Source organism: Paroedura picta, chromosome 11 (assembly GCF_049243985.1).
Source record: "Paroedura picta isolate Pp20150507F chromosome 11, Ppicta_v3.0, whole genome shotgun sequence".
NCBI classification, from domain to species: Eukaryota; Metazoa; Chordata; class Lepidosauria; order Squamata; family Gekkonidae; genus Paroedura; species Paroedura picta.
In genome coordinates, this window is record NC_135379.1 from 8,601,663 (window position 1) to 8,615,312 (window position 13,650).

Here is a 13,650-nt window from a genome sequence, read left to right on the forward strand (position 1 = left end):
GAATCAAGCAGCAATTTCCCAAATTAAATATATTTATATATTTATTTTCTCAAGGGACGATTCATCATCTTCTCCTCTGAAAGAGATATTTAAAAGTGGATGCATTCATTTAAACACACGTCTAAATATAGAGTTCTCATTTTCAATGCAAACTAGTATACAGTTCTTAAGGAAAACGTGAGCAATCCAGCGAAATGGAATTACATCCACTTGAACTGATTTAATCCCAAGGATTGCCACGGGACAAAACGGTCTTGAATCACCATGTGCTTTGGATTTAACTGGACTGCAGGCTATCACACCTGAATACCAATCTCGTTTCATTCTTTGGACGCGGATGCGAAAATGAACATTATTGTACTGAGGAACAGAACGAGTTCTCCGTGGAAAAGAACTGGGAGAGACGGAGAACAAATAAACTGATTACAGGCCGTTTTTGCAGGGCCACTGAAGCACTGCAGCTAATTCAGATATGCTTAATGGAGCACTGCAAGAGGACCAGCATGTTTCAAGGAGGAACAGTGGTTCAAATTTGCAACCAGCCATGAAGCTCACAGAGTGACCTCGGACCAGTGACTCTCTTCGGTGTCGTGGTTAGGAGTGCGGACTTCTAATCTGGCATGCCGGGTTCGATTCTGCGCTCCCCCACATGCAACCAGCTGGGTGACCTTGGGCTCGCCACGGCACTGATAAAACTGTTCTGACCGGGCAGTGATATCAGCGCTCTCTCTGCCTCACCCACCCCACAGGGTGTCTGTTGTAAGCCGCTTTAAACCTCATTCAGGTAGGGAAAAGCAGCATACAAGAACCAACTCTTCTCTTCTTATTCTTTCAACCTAACCTACAACACAGGAATGTTGTAAGGTATAAAATGGGGGAGCAGGCTATGGAAAGAGTTGTGAGCTCCATGGAGCGCAAGAAAAAGGAACAGAATATGACAGGGACTCAACCACTGACACCCAACAAGAGACCTCGTACGTCAAATACTGAAGCAAATCTTGGGAAATTAGATCCATCAGTCATTTAAAAACAACCACAGGGAGACAGTTGTGGTGTATACAGTGCAATCCACTGTCCTCAAGAGACTTAGATGGCTGCAGTCTGAGCAGACAAAGATGAAGAAAACTAAAAAGTGTTGGGCTCATGGGAATTGTAGTCCATGGACATCTGGAGGCCGCAGTTTGACTACCCCTGGTCTAGACATTGCCTCTAAAAATGAAGGCACAACTCAACCATGGTTATTTGCCTGCATGAACATCCATAGTCAGAGCAAGAAATCTCCAAATATTAGCAGCTAGAATGCAACATCCCATCATTTTAACCTAACCTTACTGTCACCAACATTTTGGTGGCTGTCCCCATTATGGTTGACACAGCCCTGAACCATCTGGGGGGGGCAGCGTCATACAGATCACCGCCATGTTGAACCTCCAGACTCCACACATCTTGGATTTCAAACAGCTGCTGTGCTGCCATATGAAATGGACTCCAGTATTCTTCTTGATTACCTTCTTGACAACAGCTACCAAATGCTGACGAACCAGGACAAAGGTTCTGAACCAGAAATATCTGCGCATATCTAGACACAGAACTGTAGCAATGCTGTTCCAGAACACGTTGCTACCTTCAGCAGGGTGGGAAAGGGGTTCTGCCATGTTCCCAGTTGTAGAGATTTGAGTCGTCGCTATAAAACTGACAACAGGGCATCCCAAATCAACCCTCTGAGGTGGCCTCTGGGCAGGGCTGACCCTGAATTCCCGGCTGCTTAGCCACACCCCTTTGAGCAACACCTGGGGCCAACCACAGGTCACTTGCTTGGGTAAAGAACTAGAATGCTGGAGCATGTATAATTTCTGAACCTGTTCGGTAAGCGCCACAGACACCCAGTGTCTCTGAACAAAATCTGGGCACATTATGCAAATGCTACCGGCCCAGAAAATGTACAAGAGCCCAGTTTTATGCTGCCACCTGACTAAACAAACCTGCTAAAAATCTGGCCCTGACCTGGCTAGCCCAGGCTAGCTTGATCTCATCAGAATTCAGAAGCTAAGCAGGGTTGAGCCCTGATTAGTACTTGGAAGGGAGGCTCCCAGGAAGTCCAGGTCATCAATGCAAGAGGCAGGCAATGCCAAACCACTTCTCATCTCGAAAACCCTATGGTAGCAGTGGTCCACCTGTGGCTCTCCAGATATCCATGGACTACAATTCCCATCAGCCCCTGCCAACCCATGCTCATGGGAATTGTAGTCCATGGGCATCCGGAGAGCCACATGTTTGACCACCCCTGCCCTTCAGGATCACCGTAACTCAGCAGCAATCTGACAGCCTCCCCCCCCAACAAAAAAATATTAAAGATTTGGCAGAAGCCACATATACTTTGCAAGATCCCTGCTTTAAAATGCCATTCACAAAGGATGCTCTAAAACCAGATTCCCTTTCATGAACAGAAACACTGGAAGCAGCTCTGTGGCGACCAGGTATCCTCAGGTTGCATCCCGCTGGCGGGATCGTCTTTAATACTTTACACCTGTTTATTACTTCAGAGGGCGTTCGAAAGGTACCTGTTTGAACATTCGACTTAGAAACAAACAAAAAAAAAAAACAGCACGGAGCAACTAAAAATGTCTCCGAGGCCCAAGGCTAATGACAGCTGGGAAGCCTACTGTTCAGAGGAAGGGCTGGGTGCACGCGTTCGCTCTCTCATCCCCACTCCAGACTGGCGTGCACAACGAGAACTGCTGAAAATCACACCTGCCAGCCTCTCTCTAAGCACGGAGGAGGAGGAGGAGAAAGCTCCCCAGCACTTGCTTCTAAGCACCCTGCAAAGAGAGGCAGCAAAGACCCTGGGGAACAGCCTGGAAAAAAATAATGCAGTCGCAAATCCAGAAAGAGGGTAGCTCGTCTCCCAAAGATCATGCAGTCGTGGAAAGTTTGACGCTTTTGAGTTCTGGTCCGGACACTTAGAGCATCCCCTTGGTAAAGATTTCCACTGGCAAGCAGCGTCGACCGAAGGCCCTCGGACTTTAATTAGTCAGCATATCCAGACACGCGGCGTTGGCCTCTTTTTTTATGTGAAACAAGAAAGCTGGCCAGCCACATTAGTGAAACCTCTCTCATTTCTGCTGACAGCGTTTATTCTGGTTCAGGGAGACCTTCCTCCCCTAGGAAAAGGGCTGTATTTGGACACGTAACAAGACTGAGAAGGGGAGGGAAGGGTGAGAGAGGGAGGGCAGATTGCCAAAACCCAATCTGCAACAGGGACCCAACCCATGAGCCAATATACACAAAAAAGCACAAATTAATCTCTAGAGAGAGGATGAAGGATGTGATTCAAGAACGTGTCAGGCAAACAAACGCAGAACGGCCTATGCATTCAAAACATTTCAAAAATATACAGCTGGGTATCTCCAAACACTTTGAGTGCAATCTGCAGAATGCATCAGGCACGGCTTTGTGTCAACTACGCTTCAACACAGAGTTACATCCTGAAGACTGCTATCGTAAGCATACTTGCTGGGAATAAACACCCAATTTAAATGCAATACAGGATGCCCAACAAGAACTTATTGGTATATATTTGCCATCTTGCTTAAAACGAGGGCTTCTGATGCTACTTAGGGTTGCCAGTCTCCAGGTAGAGCCTGAGATCTTCTGGAATTACAACTCATCTTCAGATGTCTTCAGATTTGGGTCCCCTAGAGCAGGAGTGGCCAAACTGCTTGTGGACTACAATCCCCACAAGCCCCTTCCAGCATGCTGACAAGGGCTCATGGGAATTCTAGTCCATGGACATCTGGAAATGGCTACTTTGAAGTCTATGGCACTACATTTATTTATTGCATTATTAACTTTATTAAAACCTTTCTACCTTTCCTTGTGGTTCAAGGCAAGTTGTACGCTGCCGAGACCCCTCCCTAAACACGGCGCTCCCCAGGTGTCACCCGCAAATCTCCAGCAACTTTCCCATCCGGAGCGGCAACCCTAGCTGCCACACATCCCACGTTGGCATGCTGACACTCACTCATGCTAAGGAAAACAGGCACGTAAACACCTGGCACGCAGAAGAGAGGATCGGCTTTAATCGGCAATGCCGAATGGTTCCTTTTTTTTTTGTTTACCTGATTTCAGTGGGAAATTCACATCCTGCTAAGTGCTGGCTTTGCAAACCTCACTTACTTAAATGGAACTTTCCTAGCGAATCTGCTTGCAAAGAAAGCTGTTCAGGAAGCAGAGTACATCTTAAGAGGAAGCTTGCGGGCTTGGCTGCAGCTAGCTCATGCTGTACTAGAAGTATATTGGACCCAGAGGCATCGCCACCACCATAATGACAGACGTCTAAAAAGATCTGAATATAGAACAGTGCTACTGGGAAAGGCAGCCATTGGACCCAGCTCAGAGTTCCCCCTAGTTCCCCCAAATGCTGCAGCCCTGTGACAAAATCAGTGTTGTGCGCTGGTATCATAATATTCTGGATGACTGACATTTCTCCTTGGCCTTAACACTGAAAACTAGTTGCCAAAAAGCACACAGACCAACCCCTCCTATGGAATTCCCTCACTGGCTGTATTTGATGCCCCTTCCCCCTCTTCGTTTCCCCAGCCCCTTTTGTTGAATTCCTAGGCCTCTAGCAATAGATGTTTACATTTGCAGGTGCATCTGCTATTCTCATGGTGATCCGCCTCCCTGCATGCCATTATTTCTAGGTTGTTGAGGGTTTTCTTTTTAATGACGGCATTTTAATGCTGAACGCTTGATGTTTCCAACTGGATTGCATGCATTTCGTCCCATTTCATGGAAGATTTCCAAGCTTGTACCAGGAATTTTTCCAAGAGCCAAGGTACAAGTTAAAAGGGGCCTTATATAAATGAAAGGGGTACCTGTACACACATGCACAAAATACATGTGAGGTGCCTGCGCACACCTGCACAAAATACAGGTAGGCTCTACCAGAAGGAATCCCTAGTATTCAATCAAAAAAGATACTGAATGTTCAAGCGAATTAGGTGTCTTGCATAATGCTGAGCGTGCTTTTCCTTTATGGTACATGTCTAATCTGAAGAATAGCCTACCAGGGACAAGGTAGGGTGAATCTGGCTTCAGCTGTAGTATTACTTCAAATTCAATATGGCTTTTCTCGCAGCTTCTGCCTTTGTGGAGGAAGTTATCAGGAAGGTCAGGGCACCCCATCTGCAGTTAATCATTTTTTTTAAAAAGAGGATATGGAATACTTCTCTAATACGGATGCTTCTCATTGTAACACTTGTGTAATTCCTTAAGGATTGTCATCATTTAACTACTAAAAACGTTCAAAGCAATTGAAAGTTTACTTTCTAATTAACTTTTTATGCAGACTAAACTGATGAAATCTCATTCCTGGGAGTCAAAGGCGCATTTGGGAAGGAAATATGGGCTATCTTCATCCTAAAAGGAAATGCCATGAAGGAAACATATCTTTTATAAGCCTAACTCAGGCTGGCATACAGGAACATGCAAGCTTCAAGCTACAATCCTAAATCTAAGTGTTTGGGAGCGAACTTCCAAATAACTACAAACTGGATCAGACAGACGTTAAATGAGAGGAAACCGTGGCTACTGGCCTTTATGCACCCTTTACCCCAAGGTGGCTCTTTCTGGTTGGTCACTTTGTTTTAAGTCTCCGGACACTCGTGGTTGTAAATTTTAGGAATATTTCTCTCTACTCAATTGCAAATCTGAGATTGGGTGTGTCTCATGCCCAGAACATAGACAGAGCTATTGTGCTCTTCGAATCAGCCTCATGTTAGACATTTTGTTTAAACAATACCTGTTAAGTCAATAGACCAATGTAGCTCTACAGACATCCGTTGCATATTTGCAAATTTTAAGCAAAAGTATGTTTTTTGTGGAGGCATAATATGCCAACTCTATCTGGCCTCTAGGTTATTTTTACGACAGCTGAGCAGATTCCTTTCTTCTGCTATTTCTGCATAATCACACACAGAAATTAAGCCCTATGCAAATCAAGGGGACTTAATTCCACATAATGTAATTGCATGATCTCACTTTTCCTAGAAGATCACCCTGCTGCCACTTTCCTCTTCTCAAAATAGACGCAGAAGCACCTCCAGTGAAGTCACAAAAATTAAGCCCGCCGCTTACCTAAAGAGAAGTGTCAGCTAGAGCAGGGGTAGTCAACCTGTGGTCCTCCAGATGTCCATGGACTACAATTCCCATGAGCCCCTGCCAGCTAGAGTACCCAACACATTTTCACCTTCTCCGAGAGATTAGGTTAGCTCGCACACTGGGGGCCAAGGATTGGATGTCCGCTAAGCGCTGGGAACCCTTGCCTTGATGCAGTTCATTTTCCAGCTCATATTAAGGGAAAGTAAGAGAATCAGAAAACATCTAGCTCAAATTCCATCCCGAGGGCATTTTTCAAAAAGCATTATCAACTGGCTTAAAAACTCTGCCATTTGGTCTCTCTCTATTCCTCCCTCCCGCCATGAGTGAAAAACCTGGGCCTAGTTCCGTACAGAAGTATGTGTGTATTGTTTACCACAGTGGTCCCCAACCCGCGGCCCGCGGCCCTAAGGCCTTGGCGCCGGGCCGCAACTCCCTCTTCCCGCCCCCCTCTTGTTTCGGGAGGGGGCGGAAGAGAAGCTTGCCGAGCCGCAAGCTAATCGGCCGCTTTGGCGGCCCGGAGGGGCCGGAAGGGGGAGCCACGGCCACCGGCATGGCGGCGGCGCAAACGCGCATGCGCGGACTGCTGCGCACGCGCGTTTGCGCTGGGGCTGCCGCACGTGCATGGGGTCCTGGGCCACCCTCTCCTGCCACTCCAGAGCAGCGGTCCGCAGCAACCGGAAGGTTGCAGACCACTGGTTTACCACACATCCATCTTGCTCTGCCTTTAGAAAATTTCTGGCTAGTTCTCTCCCCTGCCCCCATCCATGCCAAGACCTACTGAGTGCTAACTATGGGGGCAGTTTCATGAGCAGAGAGCCAGTGCGGTGTAGCGGTTAACAGAAGCGGCTTCTAATCTGGGTTTGATTCCCCGCCCCTCCACGTGCAGCCAGCTGGGTGACCTTGGGCTGGCCACAGTCCTATTAGAGCTGTTTTCACGGGGCAGTTCTCCCAGAACTCTCTCCGCCCCACCTACCTCACAGGGAAGAGGAAGGGAACTGTGGAACACATGACAAGCCCAATTGTGCTGCTACGTGGGTGTAACAGCTACAAGTTTCAAAGGAGCCTGAAATGTCTTATTACGTTGGATAGTGTTGAAAACTGAGATGAACAGTCCAAAGGATGCATAAAGGTAAAGGTATCCCTTGTGCAAGCACCGAGTCATGTCTGACCCTTGGGGTGACGCCCTCTTGCAAGCAGATTCCACCAGTGGGTTTTAACTCCAACAAGCACGTATAGGATTACGGCCTTGCAGACTGAGCGTATGGGTGTTTACTCAGAAATAAATCCTTACTTCTTCTGAGGGCCTGTGCAGAAGATAGTAGGGCACAGAAGGCTGCTTCAGAACTGAAACTGAATTAATTGGAGTTTATTTCTGAGCAACCAAACCATGGTCAGGATTACGCCGTTATTTTCAGGGGTGGCAGTTTTTCTGTGATTCTCAGGACGGGCAAGAAAAAAAATATTTTATTTACAAACAATACCAGTTTCTTAAATTGTTTGGCCGTTCTACCCGGAAGAAGTTGCACCCCCAAAAAATGATCTTCCCCTCGGAAAATAGTCAAGTGATTTGACATAACAGGAGAACAGAAATGATCGCTGAACTAAAATCAATTTCAGATCAACTTTTCACAAAACAAATACTCTCAGGCAGGGATTAACTGGATCCATTGGCATGCCTGAACTGTAGACCACATCCTGCTTCTTCAACACATATTGGCCGGCGCTCAATCGACCGGGGAGGGGGGGGGGGTGCCAAAGAATTTCAGTCTACCATTTTATTATTTTGGAAACATATCATACTACCTCTACAAGTCGCTGAAGGGTTTACGCCTGCCGAAAGCTGCCCCTCATGAACGCTGGCTTTTTTGGATGCATTGTGCTCCTCTACGTGCATGCGCAGACACACGGAAACTCTTCCATGTATACAGCGGCATATTCCGCAGACTGTAGCAATTTTGTTCGCCTCTCCCCGTTAGCTTGGAAAAGAGCAAATCGATTGCGCTGGAAAGCCGGGCTAAGTCAATACCGCTTTAACCCTTGGCGCAGCTGACGGTTTTGTGGCCCTGGTCAAGAAACGGTCTACAAAGGCAACCGCTCAACTTGGCGTAGACCTTCCCCCCCCCCCCCCCAAATCCCCAAAGTGTTAAAAGAAAAGCATTATGTCAACAGACGCTCCTCCCTGCTGATGGAACTGGCAGGAGTGCTTTTTACTTTCTGGCTAGAAGCCCTTGGAAAACCGTTACCCAAAAAACAAAATGCTGAGAAGGGAGGGAGGGAGGGAGGGTGACATTCCCTGCATTGAACTACCCCAGAACCCAATTCAGGGTACACGCAGGGCTGCTGTCCTTGCTTCTGCCCTCTGTCTGTCCCGTGTTATTCGAATAACCTTCCCAGCAGGAAAGGGACAGGCAGCCCCTTCCAGAACCACAAGACACCTCGGCCAAGTTAGCAGCATTCCTTTCCTCGGCCCTCGACGCTGCCGACACCAGAGACCGATTCCCGGCTGTTGAGGCGGAGAAATGTGCACAGGAAATGGAAGCATCCAATCTCATTTAAGACAAGGAGAAGCCGCCGGACACGTCAACGAAAAGAAGCGGCACGGAAAAGGGCAGGTTCAAATACATCTAGGCGATATTCCTATAGATTTATGACACACACACACACACAGAGGATGCATCCAAAGCCTCGGTGCGCCACATCACAGGGTTAGGGTTGCCGCCCCTATTCGGTTTCTCGTCCGCGTAGGAATCTAACGTCCAAAAAATGGCATCGGAGCTCAGCACAGGGGAAACTTCTCCGATTACCCCGGGGGACCCAAACTGCAAAAAAGGGCTGCATCCTCTTCAAGCACACACACACACACACACAAAGCCCAGAAGCACCAGTTGACACGACCCTCCCTTTCCCCAGGAGCAGGTCTGAAACGCAGCTCGCCCCTCTGGCATCCTGGGCTCCCCCCAAGCGGGAGAGGGGCCAGGCTGGGCGGCCGAGCTGCGATCCCTTGAGGCGTTCTCCCCATCTTCCAGGATCAGGCGTGCGAGGCCCGCGGGCGCCTTTCTCCTGCGCCCATCGGGGCCAGGAGCACCAGCCCGGAGGCAGGCAGGATCGGATCCACGACGGATCCAACGCATCCCACCCACCCGCCCGGCCTCTCGCCCCAACGGCCTTGGGGACCGCGACGCCAGGCGCCATCCACAATCAATGAGCCAAGCCCCGGAAAGGCGACCGCGGCAACCCCTTGCGCGACCCGCGGAACAATGGGCCAAGCTAGGCAGCGGGCTGGGTGGGTGGGTGGGGAGGGAGGGGGGTCTTCCTTGAGCAGGGGGAGGAAAGAGGGGGGTCGGCGGGGGTCTCAGATCCTTCCCCCCCCCCCAGATCCAGCCAGCCCCGCCGCTCCGCCGCCCATCTCCTCGGGCCACGGGCGCACCAGGGATGGCGAGGCCAGCTGGCAGCACTGCAGAGGGAGGGAGGGAGGGAGGGAGGACGGCGCAACCTCCCCGAGACGCTCGCCGGCGATGCCGCGGATGGCCCCCCGCGCCCACCCCCTCCTCCCTCCTCCGCCCGGGCGGGCCTTACCTTCGGACAATTCCAGCTCCAGCTCGGCCAGGCGCGCTCGGACCTCCAGCGGCAGCGCGAGGCTGTCGAGGCTGCGATCCGCCATGGTGGAGGCGAGGCGCTCCTCTCGGCCGCTCCTCCGCCTCGCCCGCCCGCCCTCCACGCTCGCCTCCGCCGGCTCCGCGGCGCCGGGCTCTTTGTTCGCCGCGCGCACGCCAGCCGCCCGCCCCCCGCCCTCCCGAGCAGCGGCGGCCGAGCCACAGGAGGCGGCGGAGGAGGAGGAGGCGGCGGCGGCGGGGTCGGGGCTCGCCAAGACCGCGGCGGCACAAGGCAGCAACGCCCCCCGCTGCCGCAGCAGCAGCAGCAGCCCCCGCGGCCGCCCGGCCCGAGCGAGCCCTCAGCGGCGCATCCAGGCAGAGCCCAGCCCAGCCCAGCGAGGGGAGGAGGAGGAGGAGGAGGAGGAGGAGGGAATGCAGAGTCTGCTCGCTCGCTCGCTCGCTCGCCGCCTCCTGCTGCTGCTGCTGCTGCTGCTTCAGTGCAGCCCCGCCATGGCTGCCGCTGCCGCTGGGGCTGCTGGGGCCGCCGCCGCCGCCGCCTGCTGTCCGCGCCTTCTCCGCGGCTCCCCGCACTCCTCCTTGGGCATGGAGCCGGAGCGGGCCCGGGGCGCCCTCGCCGCCGCCTCACGCGCAGCCCGCCGGGGCGCACCGCTCGCTCGCTCGCCCACCCTCCTGCCCGCGCGCGCCGCTCCTCTGCCGCTGCAGCTGGAACTGCGGAGCCGCCGCCGAAACGCCGAGGCTGCCGGAGCGCTGTTGCCGCTGCCTCTGTCACACTCGCACGTGACCCGCCTGGGCGCAGCCGGCCCCTAGGGGGAGCGCTGGAGCACGCGCCGCCCGGGGAAAGTCCGCGCGCCCGCCCGCCCGCGCGCCCCGCTCGCCTTGCCTCCCGACGGGGCCGGGAGCTTGGAGGGAGCGCGAGGGCGCCCGGGCGCTGGGCGCAGGGCGAGCGGAGCCTTCCCTCGGGATGCGGTTCCTCCTCCACATGCAGCCTGATGGGTGACCTTGAGCCAGTCACAGCCCTCGTAGAGCTGTTCTCACAGAGCTCTCTCAGCCTCACCTTCCTCACAGGGTCTCTGTTGGGGGGAGAGGAAGGGAAGGTGACTGGAAGCTGCTTTGAGACTCCTTCGGGTAGTGAAAAAGCAGGATATAAAAAATCAAATTTTTCATCATAAATTGCCTCCCCTTCCATCTAAGGCAGGGGTAGTCAAACTGGGGCCCTGCAGATGTCCATGGACTACAGAGAACACTGGCAGGGGCTCATGGGAATTGTAGTCCATGGACATCTGGAGGGCCGCAGTTTGACTACCCCTGATCTAAGGTTTCGGAGATTCTTGACTGCCGCCTTGACACGGAGCCAGACTATTGACCTGTCTGACTCAGCGACCACTACTCTAACTTGGAGCATCTCAGGCAGAGAAAGGCCTTTCTGAGCACCTGTGGCCTGAGATGTCAGGTTCTGTATGCAAAGCACCTTTCCCACTCGCTGCGCTGGAGCCCTGCCCCCATTCTACACCGTTCATGCTCTCCGGTGACTTGAGTTGAGCCCGGTGATCTGTGTGGCTCCTTCAGGACTGGTGTCCACCTCGATCGCGGTGACCCTGGAGGGTTCTTTCGTTAAAGGCCACTGTTCCATTAGACAGGCTTATGGTTGAGGCCAGCGCCTCCATGGTAGATCAGGGGGGCCTCCCTTTTAGGGTTATATTTGCGATGATTCTCTATTCCTTCCTTGGGGTTATGAGCTATGTGGTATCCTGACTACGACGCGGGACTGGTTGGGTTAGGTTGGTTTGTGGAGTTTTTTTAGGATGTTTTATTGTATTAGGGGTTTTATGGGGGGCTTTTATGATATGTGACCTACCACAAGCCTTGTGGGAGTGGCAGGCTATAAGCCAAATAAATAAATAAATAAGAACATGGCATGGATTTAGCGCCACACTGGCAGCGGGGAGGCGAGTAAGAGATTCAGGTAAAGGGCAAGGAGGAAGGGTCTTGTATGCTGAGATGTGTAGGGAAATCTCCACCATTAGCCGAACAAAGAGAGATTTTTCGGGGAAGGGTGGTAGCCCTTCCAGCTCCCCATCAGCACCACTGATGTACATTTTCCTCGTCCTGGATGGGTTGTAAGTGAGGATCTGTGCTACTTTCCTCTGCGCATCCATTACGGTCCTGATTGCTGTGTACTAGAATGTGGTTGCATTAATGTAATGGGCACCTAATGGATACTTGTTTGCGATATCGTTATTGATGAGCAGCACAGCACCCGCCCATCCCACCCCATGCCTGCATCGCCATTATTTATTCATGTATGTGCTGTCGGTATGTTCTCTTCCTGTAGTGTCCCAGTGCATGATTAAAGACTAATTGAATGAAGTTTATGTCCACGGGTCTCGGACTTTCTTCTGCGGCTTCAGACCCACATGGCTACCAACCCAAAGACCAGCTGGTTATGGTTGAAAAGAACAGAACCCCTGAGGACCCTTCCCCATAACTCTAACACACTGTCTTTGTGACCATTTAAGGCACTGGTTCTCAGCCTTCCTGATGCCGCGATCCTTTAATACAGTTCCTCCTGTTGTGGTAAGAGCCTCTTGTGGCGCAGAGTGGTAAGGCAGCCGTCTGAAAGCTTTGCCCATAAGGCTGGGAGTTCAATCCCAGCAGCCGGCTCAAGGTTGACTCAGCCTTCCATCCTTCCGAGATTGGTAAAATGAGTACCCAGCTTGCTGGGGGGTAAACGGTCATGACTGGGGAAGGCACTGGCAAACCACCCCGTATTGAGTCTGCCATGAAAACGCTAGAGGGCGTCACCCCAAGGGTCAGACATGACTTGGTGCTTGCACAGGGGATACCTTTACCTTTACCTTTACCTGTTGTGGTGATCCCCCAGGCGAGGTACCAATGAGCAACTGCCATTCTGAAGCCACCAATAGCATATCACCTGAGGCGGAACCCCACTGGCCGAGGGCAGATATATTTGGAACTCTGAAGGAGGGAGAAGGAGTTAATATTGTACTTTTAAAAACATTGTAACCCCTTTTAAGGGCTTTATGGTCAAAAAGCAGGATATAAATCTATTTAATAAAGAAGTAGTCCCTCACACCTCTCTGCATTTCTTGAGTAGCGGTATCCTAAACTTAATGGCAAACCACTCAGGCAACGGAGGGGAGTTTCCAAAGCAGAATTTGCCGTTCAAAGAAAAACACTCAAAAATCCCCCGCTGGGCTTGCCGAAAGTAGCTGTTTGGACACAAGCCATTCTCTTTTGCAGCTCTTTCCCCAAACCGCGGGAAGGTTCAGACTTTCTATAAAGGATATCTTTTCTCTGGAAGAGAGAACTCTTAAAATATGCAACTAACATTCTTTGGCACCTGTAGTGTTCACAAACATGCAGCTGAGCGGACATTATAAGAAGCACAACACACACACACCCCAAAAAAAGGTGAGGGGAGAGTCACCACCAGATTCCCAGCAGCATCGGCCTTGCTGCCCAATTCAATCCGGCTCTTTTAGTGCAGCGAAGAAAATGCCTTTTTTCTTTCAAGGAGCTTAGCACAACCTAGCAGGTAAGGGGGCCTCTAGAGCAGGGGTAGTCAGCCTGTGGTCCTCCAGATGTCCATGGACTACAATTCCCATGAGCCCCTGCCAGCAAACGCTGGCAGGGGCTCATGGGAATTGTAGTCCATGGACATCTGGAGGACCACAGGTTGACTACCCCTGCTCTAGACCCACTCTGAGGTGTCTTTTAGAAGAACTGCCTGCCGATCAACAGCCTATTATACTAACTCGGCTTCCTAGCAAGAACATCAAAAGAGATTATTCCTACCTCTCCTCTCAAATTGGACACAGATATGCCAACAACCCCAGAGAGTCAGCATATGTAT

The 13,650-nt window shown here is 51.4% G+C and overlaps 1 protein-coding gene across 4 annotated transcripts in view; it reads right to left on the reverse strand.

Annotated features, from left to right (window-relative positions):
• Positions 1-10,475, reverse strand: part of DIP2C (disco interacting protein 2 homolog C) — a 287,193-nt gene extending 276,718 nt beyond the window's left edge. For 2 of the 4 annotated variants that reach the window (XM_077304480.1, XM_077304478.1), the window contains exon 1: positions 9,739-10,475. In XM_077304480.1, coding sequence (XP_077160595.1) covers positions 9,739-9,823 — 85 coding nt within the window. In that variant the 5' untranslated portion in view covers positions 9,824-10,475. The remainder of the gene's footprint in view (positions 1-9,738) is intronic. The other 2 variants (XM_077304481.1, XM_077304479.1) reach the window with 1 other exon arrangement.
• Positions 10,476-13,650: the final 3,175 nt, after the last annotated feature.